General features: G+C 35.1%; 1 protein-coding gene across 3 annotated transcripts; it reads left to right on the forward strand.

The window, feature by feature from the left end:
* Positions 1–1141: 1141 nt before the first annotated feature.
* On the forward strand, positions 1142–19151 carry nop9 (NOP9 nucleolar protein). Of its 3 annotated transcripts, none has more exons than XM_079434829.1 (12): positions 1142–1202; positions 2969–3231; positions 5466–5702; positions 6044–6241; positions 7270–7377; positions 7480–7621; positions 9867–10059; positions 11437–11577; positions 12871–12990; positions 13894–14112; positions 17823–17928; positions 18746–19151. In XM_079434829.1, exons 2-12 carry the CDS (start codon positions 3039–3041, stop codon positions 18898–18900), a joined length of 1812 nt encoding a protein of 603 aa, XP_079290955.1. In that variant the 5' UTR covers positions 1142–1202; positions 2969–3038; the 3' UTR covers positions 18901–19151. The 3 variants fall into 3 exon arrangements, with proteins under 3 accessions (XP_079290955.1, XP_079290954.1, XP_079290956.1); XM_079434828.1 differs by having other exon boundaries at positions 1147–1202; positions 2982–3231; XM_079434830.1 differs by having other exon boundaries at positions 1148–1202; positions 2994–3231.
* Positions 19152–20372: the final 1221 nt, after the last annotated feature.

Genomic DNA, 20372 nt, shown 5'->3' on the forward strand with positions numbered 1-20372 from the left:
GTGAAGAAACAGGATTGTGACCCAATAAAAATAAGAGTTAACCAATATATGGATCAGAAATATTATGATATGATACAGATATTCACAGATTCAAAAGATCCAGAAACTATGAAAACAGGAATACACTGTAAAAGTTGAGCAAACTTAGAAGTTTAAGGCAACCATCAGCAGATTTTTGAGTTTTTAAGTTCATGCAACAAAGAATCAGTAATAACTAGAATTAATTATGGACATACTGCATTGAATGGAAATGTAAATAATCAATAATTATGCATGCATTGTGGGGTTTTTGAAACTGTAGAGCATGTACTGTTGCATTGTAGAGACTTATAATAACGTACTGGAAGAAGGTGGAAGCATGACGCTAGAAAATATATTAAATAAGGAATAAACTTATTAGATATCCTTTGTTAAATTATCTTAAAAATACAGGAAACTATATAAGAATGTAATTATGTTTATCTGTTTATTTTTTTATGACTATTATTATTATTATTATTTAGTATGATATAAAAACATTATATATTGCTTTATTGTTAACAATAGCATGTGCAATGCCATAATCACACTGAATAACAAAACACATTTCATATGCATCAACAACAACAAGAAGAAGACATAAGCATCAGTTTACAGACAAATATCTATTATAGATATATTTACACTTCCATTACAATGCAGTTTTAATACTGAAAATGTACTTTTCAGGTAAACACCATTAAATCCTTTTTTATGTGAAAATATTAAAGGAGCATATATTAATCGTTTTAACTATTTTTATATTTTGACATCACATCTATATGCATTTTAATCTCTTTTTCAAGCATTATAAACTTGAATTTATGAATGTGAAATGTACATAAAAATAAACCAAATTTATAATAAAACCAACATCCTTTAAAGAGCCATCCTTGATATAATAACCCAAAATCACGTTTATGAGATAATGCAAATGTTTTTTTAAATATTATCAACAATGAAAACCTCCAAATGATTCCATAATTTCTAGGTATATAGACACGGCCAAAACAAATGAGAAATAGCTTGAGCTGAACATTCACAAAAAGAGGATTTTAAATCAATAACAATTTTAAATTTGTGAGAAGGACTTTTGTTTGCTAAAATCGCTGTGTGTGTCATCACGTCGCTCTGACGTCATCACGCCGCGTCGCCTGTCTCCACATGTGAGCAGAAGCACACTGGTAAGCTCAATATGATATTATTATTTATTAGTAATGTAATGATTAAATGTGATATGAGTAACAGTGCAACAGCTGATCGGGCTGGTTGATTGATTAATTATTTAAAACTATCAACTCATCGATTAAAACGCGATTGTCGCTCGTATTATTATCAACTTTTCACGTGTTTTATTGATTATACCATAATAGTACTGTGCTAATATAGTGTTATTCTTTAAAATACCATGAAAACGCCCTAGTAACTTGGTCTATATTAAAGTACCATGGTATCAACTTTTTTTTTGGGCGTAATATACCACGATTAGTATTTTTTGACTCCATATTAATATGTTTATTTATTCTCTAGGTTTTATAAAAACCGAGTTATCGCTGCAGAAACCTCTGTGGCTGTACCATATCAATACCATGGTACTGTAATTTATAATATGGTACTTCTGTTTATGTTTTCTCAGATAATAAATGCATGTATTTTCATTAGGGCTGTTCAATTACATCATGTGTCGCTTAATTAATCACAAATCACATTCACCTGTGAAAATAACCCCAAAATATTATTTTTGTGTTGAATGAGAAAGCGTTAAGTAAGCATTACAAATAGTAGCTTTAGAAATAAATATTTGATTTTATTTTTAAACATAAATGTTTAGGCTACAGCGGCCTATACATAAACTATGGACCATAAAGAAGATCATCTGAGAAACAACATGCCACAGGATTCATTGGTTTGAGTACACTACATAATTGAAATATTTTAGGTGAACTATCCCTTTAAATTTTTTTTTTTTTTTTTTTTTTTTTTTTTTTTTAATGAAATAATACTCTAAATAAAAACCAAAAAAGTCAAAAATTTTCATACGAATTTTACACACGTTAAAAAATAAATACAACCTCACGCAAAAATTTCAGACTCGGTGTGCAGTGACCTTAAATCTGGCAGCAGGTGGCAGTAAATATCTTTGAGTCATTGATTCACTCGATTCGTTCAAACGGCTGATTCATTCAGGAATTCAGTAAACGGCTCTTTATGAATGGATCTCTTGAGTTATTGATTCACTCGATTCGTTCAAACGGCTGATTCATTCAGGAATTCAGGAAACGGCTCTTTATGAATGGATCTTTGAGTCATTGATTCACTCGATTCGTTCAAACGGCTGATTCATTCAGGAATTCAGGAAACGGCTCTTTATGAATGGATCTTTGAGTCATTGATTCACTCGATTCGTTCAAACGGCTGATTCATTCAGGAATTCAGGAAACGGCTCTTTATGAATGGATCTTTGAGTCATTGATTCACTCGATTCGTTCAAACGGCTGATTCATTCAGGAATTCAGTAAACGGCTCTTTATGAATGGATCTTTGAGTCATTGATTCACTCGATTCGTTCAGAAACTAAACACCGCTGTGGCTTTATAGGTTATATTTTTGTTCGCAAAACTGACCAAAAACAGAATATATTGTGTTTAAAATATAACACAGTCTAAACGTATTATTTAGCTACTGAACTGTTGTGTAAAATAACATGCACTCGTGCTATTCGTGACAAATACAGAACTCGTGTGAGACAAACTCATACAGGAGTGTTTTTGCCCCAATATCTTGAATTTTAGGGCATAGCTGCATTTGTGGAGTTGTTTCTCTGCATCATATTTGTCAACAGTATGAACTGTATGATGACGTACAGGTCTGGGGGCGGGGCCAGTGCATTAATATATTTGAATCGCGATATTTTTTCATAACTAATTAAGTTAACGGGTTAAACTGACAGCCCTTATTTTCAGGTTTGAACGCAGTGCAACTTCAGCATCAGATCTGAGAGACTACGACAAACCAAAGTGATGGTTCAGGAGATGGAGGTCAAAGGTCAGCGGTATTTTAAAGGTGGACAGAAGAAGGGTCAGAAGCGGCCCACGCAGGACTCCAGCGCAGACGGCGGGACCAAGAGACGAAGACTGGACCCCACGAGCGTGAGCTACTTCCGGCGGGTCAGCGAGCGACTGAACGAGGGATTCACGGAGGAGGAAGAGAGAGGTGAAGAGATCCCATCTGTACAACATGATCCGAGCATCTCCTGCTCACGAGAGCGTTTATTTCATCACAAATACAGCAAACACAACATGCAGCTTTTGAATGAAGTTTTTTATTATGAAGGGAAAACAAAGTCCAAACCCACATCTGTGAATCCTGAAAAATAAAATGTATCACAGTTTCCACAAAATATTGAGCAGCACGACTGTGTTCAACATTGATAAGAAGAACCATTAAAAGTAATTGATAATAATTAAGCACCAGCATATTAGGAAATATAATAAATACAATAAAAATTGTATTGTATAATATAAAATAATATAAATATATAGTCTATAATATAAAATTATTAAATTGAATTGTATTGTATTACTATTAAATAAATAAAAATTCAGTTGCAGTAATATTTCACAATATTACTTATTAATAATTGCACTAAACTATTGAGCAGGAGACATTATTATTTTTAAACTTTACTGAATTATTTTCACAATCATGATTTTATATATATATATATATATAAATAACCTGGCTCCAAAATATATTTTGTTTTTATATAAAAATGCATTTAGATTCATTACATATTTATATTTTAAATATATATGTCTGTGCGATTTCTGTGATTTATGAAAGTTATCCTTAACAACTGGAAAAGACTGGATATGCATGGAATATAATTGAATATTGCCTGTAAGCAGTAATATGACTATTGTGGGTTGATTAGCAGTGTTTCTGTGGCCAGTGCTGTTGTGATAACAGATGGTTATATACCAGAAACAGACCAGAACTGACCGTCTAAACCACTTAAGATCATGCTGGGATTAAAGATTTAAGGTTTGAATTAGCAGGATGTTGTTGTCTGTGTGTGTATATATATATATATACAGTGCCCTCCATAAGTATTGGAACAGTAAAGACAAAATTGCTCTGTTGGCTGTGGAGTCAAGACATTTACAAATATGATTAAAAGATGAATATGAGACAAAACTACAGAATGTCACATTTTATTATTAGCCGTTTCAACACATAGATGTTTTACCAAATAAAAAGAACAGCACTTTTAGAGTTCATCCCTCTATCTGATGAGAGCATAAGTATTGGAGCAGTTGAACATAAGGCAGATATAAAAGATTAAAAGCTATTATTTAGTAGCAGATCCCTTGAGCACAATCACAGCAGTGAGTCTGTGACCCATAGACATCACCAGACTCTTGCTCTCATCCTTTAAAATACTTTTCCCAGCCTTTAATGCAGACAATCCCAATTGTTGCTTGTTTTGGGGAGTTTCTGCCTTTACTCTCCTCTTCAGCTGGTGAAAGTCATGTTCAATCAGATTTAAATCTGGAGATTGACTTGGGCAATCTAACACTTTCAATTTCTTTGCTCTTATAAACTCCTTGACTGAACTGCAGGGTGTTCTGGGTCATTGTCCTGATGCAATATGAAGCACTTCCCAATGAATCTGGTGGCATTTTCTTGAATATTGGTGGCAAGATGGTTTTGTCCCCTTCCTAATTCATTCTGCTACTGTCATCATGCATTAAGTCATCAGTAAAGTTGAGAGGGCCTGTTCCAGAGACAGCCATGCATGCCCATGCCATGACACCACCTCCACCATGCTTTACAGATGAGGCTGTATGCTTGGGATCATTGCAGTTCCCTCTTTTCTCCACATTTGTGCTTTCCCATCACTTAGATAAAGGTTCATATTTGTCTCATCGGTCCATAAACACAGTTCCAAAACTCTTCTGGCTCACCTTTGTGCTTTTTTGCAAACTCTAATCTTGTCTTTCTATGTTTGGTGCTGGTCAGAGGTTTGCATCTTGCTGTGATGGTAACTGCTCCAATACTTATGCTCACATCAGATAGAGGGATGAACTCTAAAAGTGCTGAACTTCTTAGCTGGTAAAACATCTATGTGTTGAAACGGCTAATAATAAAATGTGACATTCTGTAGTTTTGTCTCATATTCATCTTTTAATCATATTTGTAAATGTCTTGACTCCACAGCCAACAGAGCAATTTTGTCTTTACTGTTCCAATACTTATGGAGGGCACTGTATATATATATATATATATATATATATATATATATATATATATATATATATATATATATATATATATATATATATATATATATATATATATGTGTATATATGTCTGTAAAGCATGTTTTTGCTCTTGTGATGAGAGTAGAGAATGGCTCTGTGTCTGAGTGTTGTGTGTCTCTCCAGCTCTGTTTGTGGAGAACGTGCTGTCAGAGGTCAAGGGTCAAGCAGCGCTCGTCTCCATGGATATGACCGGCAGTGTGGCTCTGGAGCGGCTGCTCTCATTGGCCAGTCCCGCTCAGGTGGCAGATGTGCTGGCCGAGCTGGGAGGAGAGACGGGGTCAGAGTTCAGAGGCGTGTCATGTGACCAGTGCGGGGGTCATGTGATGGAGAGCGCGCTCAGACAGGCCCACCGCTGGAACGGTGAGAGTATCATCATCATTCATATTCACTTTATGGAATATTTATTATTAATTTCTCTAATTATTATTATTATTGTTATTAATAGTAGTAAGTAATAATATATTGTTATTATTATTATTATTATTATAATTTTATTGAATGTGTATTATTTTCCCTAATAATAACAACAATATTATTGTAATAACAATACTAATATAATAATTATATTATTATTATTAATAGTAGTAAGTAATATATTATTATTAATAATAATAATAATTATCATTATTATTTGATCTGTTTTGGAACATTACACTGAATTCTCCTGATGAGTGTTCCTCATGATGGGATTTGTTTTGAAGAGGAGAGCTCTGCGGAGGAGGAGGAGGAGGAAGAGGAGCATTGTGGGATGCTGGAGGCTCAGGTGACGCGTCTGTGTGGAGTCGTCAGAGAGAATATGGTGGGGTTCCTGAAGGATCCGTACGGATCGCATGTGCTCCGGACGCTGGTGCAGGTTCTGAGCGGATCTCTGACCCGAGACGCTCCTGCAGCTCAAACAGGTCAGAAACACAGCGTCTTGTGTTCGTGATCGAGAGCTGATCTCTGCTGCTTTCTCACTGTCTCAAGTGATTTTCTGTACTGCTGTCAAACAAGTAATCGTTATTAATCACATCCAAAATAATAGTTTGTGTTTACATAATATATGTGTGTGTGCTGTGTATATTTATTATGTTTGTTTATATAAATACAAACACATACAGTATATATTTTGAAAATATTCACATGTATATATTTATATTCATATAATTTATATGTCATTATATTTAATATATTTTTCTTAAATATATGCATGCGTGTGTGTATTTATATATGAATAATAACTATACACAGTACACACACATATATTATGTAAACACAAACTCGTTTGACAGCACTAATATTCTGTTCTCCTTCAATATGATGCATCTAATAATTTTTTATTCTTTTTATTTTTATTTGTTTATTTGCTTCTATTATCAGCCAAAAATATAAAAATAATCCTAATAATAATGCAACCATCTGTTATCCTTATTTTATTTTATTTTTAGATTTGCATCTTTTATAAGCCGAAAAATACCAAAAATTTTAATATTAATAAAAGCATCTTCATCTTCTAAAAGCATTTTCATTTTTTTCATTTTGTTCCAAAAAGCACAGAAATGATCTTTTATAATAATAAAAGCATCTGATAATTTGTATTATTTTTTTGCTTCTGTTATCAGCCAAAAAATGCAAAATAATCTGAATAATAATAATAATAAAAGCATCTGATATTTATTTTATTTGCTGCTATCAGCAAATAAAACACAAATAATCTTAGTAATAATAATAAAAGTATCTGATAATTAAAAAAAAATATTTAACCTTTTTCATTTGCTTGCTAACAAAAAAAATCTTAATAATAATAAAAGCATCTTATAATTTATTTTCTTATTTTTCCAGTTGCTTCTGTTATCAGCCAAAAACCACACACACAAAAAAAATCGTAATAAAAGCATCTGATATTTTTTTTTCTTATTATTTGTATTTATTTTGCTCGTGTTATCAGGCAAAAAGCAGAAGAAACCCAAAACAGAGGTGCTGGATTTCGAGATCCCCGTCTCGTTCTGGTGGGAGCTGAAGCATCTGTCCGAGCGTCTGATGGAGAACGTTAACGGTAACGATCTGAACACCTTCATACATGTGTGTGTGTGTGTGTGTGTGTGTGTGTGTGGTTTGTGTTGCTCTTCTTCATCTTCATCTGTTGTGTGATGCTCAGTGTGTGTGACGAACGCCAGCGCCAGCGCCACTCTCCAGACGCTGCTGACCGTCTCTCACAGGAAGAGACCCATTCTGTGCAGGAAGCTGATCAAGGGCATCATGGGATACCTGATGTCACTCAGCTCGGCTCCTGGAGTCAGGTGAGGATGAGGAGGATGAGGACCATATTTTAATCAGTGTTGGGGGAAACGCATTACAAGTAACGCGAGTTACGTAATCAGATTACTTTTTTAGGGAGTAGCGCAATATTGTAATGCATTACTTTTAAAAGTAACTTTCCCCGACACTGAGTTTAGTTTTCAGAAAAGAGGACCGTTGGGGCAGGATGGCTTTGAGGGGGTTCAAGTAGCAAAAAATGTCATTTCCATATAGGAGTGTGCAATAAATATATCGTCTGCGATAATATCATAATTGTTGTTTTAACGATGTGCGATTTGACATTATCAAGTATTTTACAAAAACCTTTCAAAACTCCCCTACAGAGAGTACACTTACATGAAGTCTAGACTAGTAGTGCGCGTTTAGAGTGTGTTCCTTCACTGCATGATTCAGTCTAATACATGCATTTAGAATAATCACAAATTCAAGATATGGAGGCAGAAAATTTATATATTTATATCATTTCATATAGTTAATCAATATCACGTAGAGAGTGCCGTTTTTATCTCGAAAATGACCATGATTACAAACATCACATCACATTTCATTTTATTTTTTTATTTTTTCAGTTCAATAAGCAAGAAGTTAAGAGGCTTATGTTTTAGACACTATATTGCCTGTTTTTGCAATTTTTACATCAAAAATACACTGAACAAAATTATAAACGCAACACTTTTGTTTTTGCCCCATTTTTCATGAGCTGAACTCAAAGATCTAAGACTTTTTCTATGTACACAAAAGGCCTATTTCTCTCAAATATTGTTCACAAATCTGTCTAAATCTGTGTTAGTGAGCACTTCTCCTTTGCCGAGATAATCCATCCACCTCACAGGTGTGGCATATCAAGATGCTGATTAGACAGCATGATTATTGCACAGGTGTGCCTTAGGCTGGACACAATAAAAGGCCACTCTAAAATGTGCAGTTTTATCACAGCACAATGCCACAGATGTCGCAAGTTTTGAGGGAGCGTGCAATTGGCATGCTGACTGCAGGAATGCCCACCAGAGCTGTTGCCCGTGAATTGAATGTTCATTTCTCTACTATAAGCCGTCTCCAAAGGCCCACGTGTAACCACACCAGCCCAGGACCTCCACATCCAGCATCTTCACCTCCAAGATCGTCTGAGACCAGTCACCCGGACAGCTGCTGCAACAATCGGTTTGCATAACCAAAGAATTTCTGCACAAACTGTCAGAAACCGTCTCGGGGAAGCTCATCTGCATGCTCGTCATCCTCATCGGGGTCTCGACCTGACTGCAGTTCGTCGTCGTAACCGACTTGAGTGGGCAAATGCTCACATTCGATGGCGTCTGGCACTTTGGAGAGGTGTTCTCTTCACGGATGAATCCTGGTTTTCACTGTACAGGGCAGATGGCAGACAGCGTGTATGGCGTCGTGTGGGTGAGCGGTTTGCTGATGTCAGCGTTGTGGATCGAGGGGCCCATGGTGGTGGTGGGGTTATGGTATGGGCAGGCGTATGTTATGGACAACGAACACAGATGCATTTTATTGATGGCATTTTGAATGCACAGAGATACCGTGACGAGATCCTGAGGCCCATTGTTGTGCCATTCATCCACGACCATCACCTCATCACGGCCCCATGATGCAAGGATCTATACACAATTCCTGGAAGCTGAAAACATCCCAGTTCTTGCATGGCCAGCATACTCACCGGACATGTCACCCATTGAGCATGCTTGGGATGCTCTGGATCGGCGAATACGACAGCGTGTTCCAGTTCCTGCCAATATCCAGCAACTTCATACAGCCATTGAAGAGGAGTGAGCCAAGATTCCACAAGCCACAACCTGATCAGATGTGTTGCACTGTGTGAGGCAAATGGTGGTCACACCAGATACTTACTGGTTTCGGACCCCCCCCCCCCCCCCCCCCCAATACAGTAAAACTGCACATTTTAGAGTGGCCTTTTATTGTGGCCAGCCTAAGGCACACCTGTGCAATAATCACAGCACTGTTTTGTGTCTCTGAGCAACATGTTGGTGATTCGTTCCTGAATGAATCAATTGTTCAAATGATTCGGTTCAATCGCAATGATTCACTTATTAACAGTGACTTGCTGCCACCTACTGGCAGTTTTAATTTCACATTCAATGTATCTTTTATTATTAATTTCGAATAACAGTATTCAATGTTTTATGTTTAATATAAGAGGAGGTATGGTCACCCTAATGATGCTGAGATGCTGTGTTTGTCCTTCAGTCCGCTGCTGGTGTTCCTGAAGGACCCTTCCTGCAGTCACCTGATGCAGACCGTCTTCAGCTTCTCCCATAAGGCTGTGCTGCAAGACGTCTACAGGAGCCACCTGAGGACACAGATGATGCATCTGGCCCTTCATCCCATCGCAAACTACACCGTCCAGAGCCTGATCACAGCCTCGGCACGCTTAAAAGTGGTATGGCCCTTCTCAGGCTCCTTAAAGGGATAGTTCACCCAAAAATGAAAAATCTGTCATTAATTACTCACCCTCATGTCGTTCCAAACCCATAAAACCTTTGTTCATCTTCGGAACACAGATTAAGATATTTTTGATGAAATCCGAGAGCTCTCTGACCCTGACAGCAAGGATCCTAACACGATCAAGGCTCAGAAACGTAGCAAGCAGATCGTTAAAATAATCCATGTGACATCAGGAGATATCAGAGAGCTCTCGGAATTCATCAAAAATATCTTCATTTGTGTTAAGATGATGAACGAGGGCCTTACGGGTTTGGAACGACATCAGGGTGAGTAATTAATGACAGAAGGACAGTATTTTTCGGTGAACTGTTCCTTTAAAGATTCTCGCATTTAATTTGATTAAATATTAATTTAAGTAAATATTAATAAAAACTATAATAGTGTCTGGATACTAAAATATCACTGAAATAAAAATGACAAAAAACAACAAAAATAGTAAAACAAAAATTAATATGAAAACAGAACATAAAAATACAAGAACTTTTTCAAAATATTAATAAAAACTATAGTAGTGTCTTGATATGAAACACAATAAAATTACTCTAAAATTAAAATGGAAAATACAAAAACTTTAGCAAAATATTAATAAATCTATAATTGTGCTGTCAAATGATTCATCACGATTAATCGCATCCAAAATAAAAGTTTTTGTTTACATAATATACTTGTGTGTGTACTGTGTATATTTATTATGTGTATATATAAACACACACACATGCAAAAATGTTACGTTTATATATTAAATCTATGTATTATATAAATTCTATGAATATAAATATATACATGGAAATATTTTCAATATATATAATGTATGTGTTTGTATTTATAAATACATAATATACACAGAACATTATATAAACAATTTTTTTTATTTTGGATTAATCGTTTGTCAGCACTAATATATAAGAATGTGATCTAATGTGTGAAAATTTACTAAATTTTAAAAGGCAATGATTAATTGAAGTAAATGTGAGCGCTGCATGTTTCAAAGTCGAACACGGTGCTGTTGCATGTTTATCAGTTTCACAGCCATTCATAATCAGGGAATATCATGCATTTATTGCTTATGATGCACCTTCGATGAACTTATTATAATTACGTTAGGGTTTATATATTATAATTTGTAGATGGTTGTAAGATGCATATTTTATGTCTTTCATCTTTTTAAATGAGCAGCTGAATATTAAAGCATATGCATTTCAAAATAAGAGTCCATTGTTTGTTTAAATGTCCTTCATTATAAATATATATGTGTGTAATTTATTATTTTTTTTATCTTCTTTGCTTTGAAATGTGTCTATGATGTGTTCAGTTCCTGAAGATCTTCGATGAGCTGATGGAGGGCTTCGAGGCGATTCTGGCCGCGGGTCACATGGGTGTGGTGGTGCTGATGGTGGAGAGCTGTGTTCATTGGGAGGAGAAGCAGAATGAACTGCTGCAGCGCCTCCTGCAGGTACCCATCCGCTACAGCTCTGACTGGGATCAGCTCACTACTGTGTTTAAATGCTGAATTGATCTGAAGCACATCAGAAGCACCCTCAGTGCTCTACACGATGTAAGGTACATGCCATGCATGGTCCTCTCCGATACCGGGACCCAGACAAAATTATATCCCAGTATATAATTTCATGATGATAAAGTTCCCAGGATTCTGCCTATGTCTATTTTTAAAAACATATTTTTATTAAGTCTCTGCATTGTTCCAAAGACTCTAGTTCTCAACTGAACATGCGGGAGAAGCATTACTAAATTTGGCCAAAGAAAACCTGATAAAATCAACATTTTTCTATATTAATTTGTGCATTTTTCAAAGTTCATTAAAAGCTAAAAAAAATAATAAAAAAAATCTGAAAAGTTGTCAATATTTTACCTTTTCGTGAAGAATTGTGTGTACGGTTCTAATTTAAATGTTGGTTTTCAGCATAGCAGTTAAAAATACTATAACCATTCTTTTTTCATGTTTTTCGTCTGGGTTAAAAAACGAAAAATGAATGGACGCAAAAGTGCACAGATCCAGAATATTAATAAAAACTAAAAAACAACAAAATTACTAAAACTTAAATTAAAAAATATGAAAATGAAAAACAAATACAATTTCAAAATATTAATAAAAACTATAAAACCTAAAAATAAAAAACATGCACACAACAAAACACTAAAATTCAAATAATTCAAGACCTTTTAAAATATATTAATTATACTGTCTGTCGATCTAAATAATACTGAAATAACACTGTAATGATCGGCCTTATCTGCCCAATTACATGAATTGAAAACGGGGTCAGATTAAACTGTGTGAGGTAAAATAAGTGTTTTAAAAAGATGAGACAACAGCAAAAGTAAAAGGAATAAATAGAGTATTTACATATTGCACAAGGAACTTAAAACAACACAATAAAACTAGAATAACCTGGGCTGTTAAAAAGATTGTCCATGTGAATCGTACCCTAAAACAGTCCTTAAGAATCCTAGTGTGTTGGAGTCCCACAGTAAAGTGTCCACCGGTGTATATGAGATGGGTGAAATACATAAAACAACTCAGCAATCCAGCGTGTAGGTGTTTGGTCAGTGACCCTGCTTGTTTGTCATGCTGCTTGCTTTATACTGGTCTACTTCCTGATTCCTGTCATGTGATTGTATCAGACATTAGTATTGTTTATTTGTGCAAACTATTTATCATTCAATTCTTAAGTAGTTGCCAGTATGCAATACACTGGTGTTTCATTTTGAACTCATTTCCCATCAGGCCTTTCACTGCAGTGATCCGGCATCCCTGCAGGTGTCCTGTCTGCCTCTCTTCCTGTCCTTACTGGCGTATGAAGTGTACTACAACACAGAGACAGCAGAGGGAGACGCGCTCACACAGGTGCTCCTTCACACACTTGCTCAGTCTGCTGTGAAGGCTGTAGTACTCATACTAGGTTTAGAGCATGTGTTTGTGTGCAGTGTGTGAACACAGCTGGACGAGATACCGTATCCCACAATGCAATGTGTTATGGGATGTTGTGAAATGCATTTGGCTTGATCTTCTGTTTCCAGTGTAGCAAAGAAGCAGAAGTAACATCATTAATGATGGTTAAAGCTTTCAAAACAGCATTTTTACACAAAAAAGTGCATCATTTTCAAGTGAACTGGATGCATAATAGTGGAAAAAATGACATTGCAATATTCAGTTTTTCTGTGATGTATATTGTGATATGAAAAATACAAGAATCTTGAGTCAGATAACCTGAATGGTTCTATTTGAAAAGAATTAATAATTCTTCAATGATTGCATTGATTTTGTACTTCATCTGCATATCCATAGAAAATATATTTTATTGAAAAAGGTTATGACATATGTATGTATATATATATATATATATAAGAGAGAGAGAGATGGAACATTTTTGTATTTTCTATAGAAAATAAAAAAATATAAAGCTTAAACACTTTTTTTTTTTAACTAATCTTAATTTCTTTCTTTTCAGATATTAAATAACATTTATATCAAGCTTTTATTTTAGTGGTTTTTCAAGAAATAAATGAACTCTCAGCACATTTGCTTGTTTGTTTGTTTGTTTGAAACACAGCCGTTACAATTTGATACTTTTATTTCAATATATGAAGTTTAAAGCTAGTGCTTAATAAATGATGAGGTCATGTGTCAACATTGTATCAAGCTACTGATTGAAATGCTACTGTGTAGTGTTTGACATGCTGTTTGATCAGAGGGGAAGTGTGTAGTGTAGTATGCAGTATGCAGGTAACATGCGCTCTGTGCTTCCAGCCTGTGCAGGGCCGTCTCTCCATATGTTATCACGGATCTCGTCTGGTTCAAGCTCTCGCCGGATTCAAAGACCGATCCGTCCTGATGAACAGCCTTCACGGGCTCGGCTCCGCTGACCTGCTGACCCTCGGCACTGACCGCTCCGGCAGCCACGCGCTCCAGATGCTGCTGACCACCGCCAGCGATAAGGGCCGAGGAAAGATGTTGAGAAAGCTGGAGGTAAAACATCACAAACTCATTTCTGACCCTGGAGCACAAAAGCAGTCATGAGTAACACAGGGATATCTGTAGCAATAGCCAACAATACATTGTATGGATCAAAATAATACATTTCTCTTTTATGCCAAAAATCATTATGATATTAAGATCATGTTCCATGAAGATATTTAGTAAATTTCCTACCGTAAATATATCAAAACTTCATTTTTGATTAGTAATATGCATTGCTAAGAACTTCATTTGAACAACTTTAAAGGAGATTTTCTCAATATTTAGATTTTTTTGCTCCCTCAGATTCCAGATTTTCAAATAGTTGCATCTCAGACAAATATTGTCCTATCATAACAAACCATACAACAATGGAGAGATTATTTATTCAGCTTTCAGATGATGTGTAAATCCCAGTTTTAAAAAACTGACCCTAATGCTTGTTTTTGTGGTCCAGGGTCATGTTTGATTCCTCGAAGACAAATCTCACAATCAGTGTCGGGGAAAGTTACTTTTTAAAGTAATGCATTACAATATTGTGTTACTCCCTAAAAAAGTAACTAATTATGTTGCTTAGCTACTTTTTATGGAAAGCAATGCGTTAATTTTGAGGTACTTTTTAAATCTGGGCAGGGCTTGCTTGTTTGTTTTTAATATAAAAAGTTCTTCTTTCACAAATATAAAAGCCCTTTCATAACAAAAGTGAAGTGAATCCGGCTCAGACTGAAGGAAATGTAGATTCAGGTCTGTACAGTAGAGAGCGCAGCTCAAACTAATCACACGAAGAATATGACGCAGGAGAAGAAAGTTCAGCACTATTCAGCAATAACTACAATCAAACACAAATGTGTCATTTTTTATTATTAGTTTGGTAGAATTGGATCATCGAAGGTCAGTAGCAGAGACACTGGTTAATAAAATGGGATTAAATACATAAATGATATGTGTCTTATTTAACATTTAATTATTGCAGGTTTGTATAATATTCTGAGTTTGCATTTGTCTGTTTTTATTGATTTTGAGGAACACTGAATGTGTTTTAGTGCAGGTGAGATGAGTAAATACATGTAGATATTTAGTCTAGAACTACAGTAAGATCATGTAGATATTTAGTCTAGAACTACAGTAAGATCATGTAGATATTTAGTCTAGATCTACAGTAAGATCATGTAGATATTTAGTCTAGATCTACAGTAAGATCATGTAGATATTTAGTCTAGAACTACAGTAAGATCATGATGATATTTAGTCTAGAACTACAGTAAGATCATGTAGATATTTAGTCTAGAACTACAGTAAGATCATGATGATATTTAGTCTAGAACTACAGTAAGATCATGATGATATTTAGTCTAGAACTACAGTAAGATCATGATGATATTTAGTCTAGAACTACAGTAAGATCATGTAGATATTTAGTCTAGAACTACAGTAAGATCATGTAGATATTTAGTCTAGAACTACAGTAAGATCATGTAGATATTTAGTCTAGAACTACAGTAAGATCATGTAGATATTTAGTCTAGAACTACAGTAAGATCATGTAGATATTTAGTCTAGAACTACAGTAAGATCATGTAGATATTTAGTCTAGAACTACAGTAAGATCATGATGATATTTAGTCTAGAACTACAGTAAGATCATGTTGATATTTAGTCTAGAACTACAGTAAGATCATGTAGATATTTAGTCTAGATCTACAGTAAGATCATGTAGATATTTAGTCTAGAACTACAGTAAGATCATGTAGATATTTAGTCTAGAACTACAGTAAGATCATGTAGATATTTAGTCTAGAACTACAGTAAGATCATGTAGATATTTAGTCTAGAACTACAGTAAGATCATGTAGATATTTAGTCTAGAACTACAGTAAGATCATGTAGATATTTAGTCTAGAACTACAATAAGATCATGTAGATATTTAGTCTAGAACTACAGTAAGATCATGTAGATATTTAGTCTAGAACTACAGTAAGATCATGTAGATATTTAGTCTAGAACTACAGTAAGATCATGTAGATATTTAGTCTAGAACTACAGTAAGATCATGTTGATATTTAGTCTAGAACTACAGTAAGATCATGATGATATTTAGTCTAGAACTACAGTAAGATCATGTAGATATTTAGTGTTGAACTACAGTAAGATCATGTAGATATTTAGTCTAGAACTACAGTAAGATCATGTAGATATTTAGTCTAGAACTACAGTAAGATCATGTAGATATTTAGTGTTGAACTACAGTAAGATCATGTAGATATTTAGTCTAGAACTACAGTAAGATCATGTAGATATTTAGTCTAGAACTACAGTAAGATCATGTTGATATTTAGTCTAGAACTACAGTAAGATCATGTTGATATTTAGTCTAGAACTACAGTAAGATCATGTTGATATTTAGTCTAGAACTACAGTAAGATCATGTAGATATTTAGTCTAGAACTACAATAAGATCATGTAGATATTTAGTCTAGAACTACAGTAAGATCATGTAGATATTTAGTGTTGAACTACAGTAAGATCATGTAGATATTTAGTCTAGAACTACAGTAAGATCATGTTGATATTTAGTCTAGAACTACAGTAAGATCATGATGATATTTAGTCTAGAACTACAGTAAGATCATGTAGATATTTAGTGTTGAACTACAGTAAGATCATGTAGATATTTAGTCTAGAACTACAGTAAGATCATGTAGATATTTAGTCTAGAACTACAGTAAGATCATGTAGATATTTAGTGTTGAACTACAGTAAGATCATGTAGATATTTAGTCTAGAACTACAGTAAGATCATGTAGATATTTAGTCTAGAACTACAGTAAGATCATGTAGATATTTAGTCTAGAACTACAGTAAGATCATGTTGATATTTAGTCTAGAACTACAGTAAGATCATGTTGATATTTAGTGTTGAACTACAGTAAGATCATGTAGATATTTAGTCTAGAACTACAGTAAGATCATGTAGATATTTAGTCTAGAACTACAGTAAAATCATGTTGATATTTAGTCTAGAACTACAGTAAGATCATGTTGATATTTAGTCTAGAACTACAGTAAGATCATGTTGATATTTAGTCTAGAACTACAGTAAGATCATGTTGATATTTAGTGTTGAACTACAGTAAGATCATGTAGATATTTAGTCTAGAACTACAGTAAGATCATGTAGATATTTAGTCTAGAACTACAGTAAAATCATGTTGATATTTAGTCTAGAACTACAGTAAGATCATGTTGATATTTAGTCTAGAACTACAGTAAGATCATGTTGATATTTAGTCTAGAACTACAGTAAGATCATGATGATATTTAGTCTAGAACTACAGTAAGATCATGTTGATATTTAGTCTAGAACTACAGTAAGATCATGTTGATATTTAGTCTAGAACTACAGTAAGATCATGTTGATATTTAGTCTAGAACTACAGTAAGATCATGTTGATATTTAGTCTAGAACTACAGTAAGATCATGTTCACACACAACGCTCTGCACTTACTCCTGATTTCTCTCAACACCAGAGCTGTCACTCAATACATCAGAAACACAGGAACTGGAGTTAATTATTTGAAAAAGTAACTCCGATATTTCCTTCTAAATTTAAAAGTAATGCGTTACTTTACTTGTTACTTTAAAAAAGTAATCTGATTATGTAACTTGTAATGCATTACCCCCAGCACTGCTCATGAATGTGGTGTGAAATCTTCCTCGCAGGAGCTTTATGTTCGGTTGGCGTGTTCCAGCTGCGGCAGCCGTCTGTTAGAAGCCGTGTGGAACAGCGCCACCGTCAGCCAGAGACAAAGCATCGCGGAGAAACTGGGTGAGATGACTTTTACATTTCATTTCTCATGCTTTAAAGAAATACTTCAGCCGAGTGTTTCTTCATCAGGTTTGTATAAATGTGTCTCTGCATCAGTGTCTCAGCAATGGATGCTCTGCAGTGAATGGGTGCCGTCAGAATGAGAGTCCAAACAGCTGATAAAAACATCACAATAATCCACACCACTCCAGTCCATCAGTTAACATCTGGAGAAGACAAAAGCTGAAACTAATCCAGAATTTTAACTAAAATACAATTCATAATAACTCTTCCTCCAGTGGAAAAAGTGCATCTGCTGTTGTCTCTCATCATAATCCAGCCACATATTTGTTTAGAGCTGTTTTGTCTTGTAAATGCTGCTTGATCTGCAGATTTCTCTCCTGATTCAGACCAGAACACTTTTTCACTGGAGGAAGAGTTATTATGGATTGTATTTTAGTTAAAATGCTGGATTAGTTTGAGCTTTTGTCTTCTCCAGATGTTAACTGATGGACTGGAGTGGTGTGGATTATTGTGATGTTTTTATCAGCGGTTTGGACTCTCATTCTGACGGCACCCATTCACTGCAGAGCATCCATTGCACTGATACAATGTTACAATTCAACAATTTTCTCCCAGTTTATATTCTGGAAAGTATGGTATTTTCCCAGTTAATATGAGCTCATGACAGAGTTATGTGAAGTTGTTTTAGATCGAGTAAAGTATGATTCACTGTCAACTTCCCAAAGTAATTTGCCGTTGTCTTTGCACAAGCTGATCCATCAGAGCGGCTCATGTTGTGATCAAAGTGTGTTATATCTTCTCTCTTCTCTCTCAGTCCCCAGTGAAAGTCAGCTCCGATCCGATCAGTTCGCACGGCACATTTGGGCCAAATTTGGTCTGAGAAACTTCATGAAGCGACGGGCCGATTGGCAGGAGGCTCAAACGGGAGAGTTGAAGAAAAGGAAGATGTTCAATGATATTTTGCAGTAACTCAGAGAGACTTTAAACAAGCTGTAATCATTTCTCCTGAACAACACCATACACGTTTTAGTAAGTGAGGAGTTTTCACTGAATCACCCTTGAAATTGCATTTTATAAATAAAAACATCAAAAATACCACAGTTGTGTGTCTCTATGCACGCAATGTGCATTTGACTTGACCTGCCATTTCTAGTGTGGAAAATAATCATTTGGAAGCTTAAAAAATGTAATAAAAAAAGTTTATAGCTTTTTATCTCACAATCCTGTCTTTTGTCTTGCAATTCTAAGTTTATATCTTGCAATTCTGAGTTTCTGACACTTTTCTCTGAAATGCAAGTTTATATGTTAAGTCAATATTATTTGTATTGTGTCAAAGCAGCTTTACATCGGCTTGATATAGAGCTGGGTGGCTTTATATCAGCTTTACAGTATTTAGACGGGAAATAGTGTCATTCTCCTCTGGCCAGACACAATCTGTCAGTTCTTGAGTTTATAATGTCACGGTTCTTTTTAATCTCGCTATTCTTGAGTTTGTTGCAATTTGAGTTTATATCTCAAATCTGAGTTTATAGCTCGCCATACTTCAGTTTATAGCACAATTCTTGAGTAGGATATGAGATATAATTGCAAGAAATTGAGAGATAAAAAGTAGCAAAAATGATTTACCTTTTTTATTTTTTATTCTGTGGCATAAATAGGCTTCCATATGAAGCAAAAAAAAATATTTTAATAAGTGAAGAATTTCCATTAAATTGCCTTTCGAAGTTGCATTTTCTAAATAAAAGCGTGCAGACTGCACTCAGTGTTGGTTTGGGATGAGCTGGTATTTGTGCACATGAAGCGTCTGCAGTAAGTTGTGTGAAAGCATCTTCAGAATGAGGTTTGATGTTGTTCGCTCAGTTTTGTCCCACCGGGTGAAGGTCAGGTCGCGCTCATGGGCCGCGGATACGGAGCGCAGCTGTGATCTCCTCTATCTGTGTGGGAGAGACGGAGGGGAGGACCGTCAAACAGCCGGAATCTGATCATCGGGGCGACGTGACATTCAGCTGGCAAATTCTCCTGATGCAGTCAAAACCACAGCGCTGATAGAGCGCCGAGCGCAAGGACCTGGGAACTTCACGCAGGAGAATGTGAGATGTGCTGGATCTGAGCGATGGTCATGTGGAGATCTGTGAGGAACCATGTGACGCTTCATGATGGGAAATCTCTGACTTTTACTTTCTCTTTTTTAATCTTTTACTTTCAGTGTTTACTTTTAAATTTTTACTTAGTGTTTGTTTTGTCCTTTAGTTTTTAATGTTTTTATTTTTACTTTTTTGCTTGTATTTTTTATCTCCTTTGTCTTTATTTTTTACTTTTACGTGTCTTTTTTTACTTAATCTTTCACTTTGTGTCTTTTACTATTTCAGCTTTTACTTTAGGCATCTTTTTATTTGTATGCCTACGTTTTGTTCTTTAGTTTCTAACCTTTTGTCTTTTAA

Source organism: Barbus barbus (genome assembly GCF_936440315.1).
Source record: "Barbus barbus genome assembly, chromosome: 15".
Lineage (NCBI taxonomy): Eukaryota > Metazoa > Chordata > Actinopteri > Cypriniformes > Cyprinidae > Barbus > Barbus barbus.

Bases quoted from the DNA above. Each gene is read 5' to 3' on its own strand.
- nop9 (XM_079434829.1), top strand. From the start codon at position 3,039: ATGGTTCAGGAGATGGAGGTCAAAGGTCAGCGGTATTTTAAAGGTGGA. The intron at 7,378-7,479 runs GTAACGATCTGA...TGTGATGCTCAG, and splicing joins TCTGATGGAGAACGTTAACG to TGTGTGTGACGAACGCCAGC. The intron at 12,991-13,893 runs GTGCTCCTTCAC...CTGTGCTTCCAG, and splicing joins AGGGAGACGCGCTCACACAG to CCTGTGCAGGGCCGTCTCTC.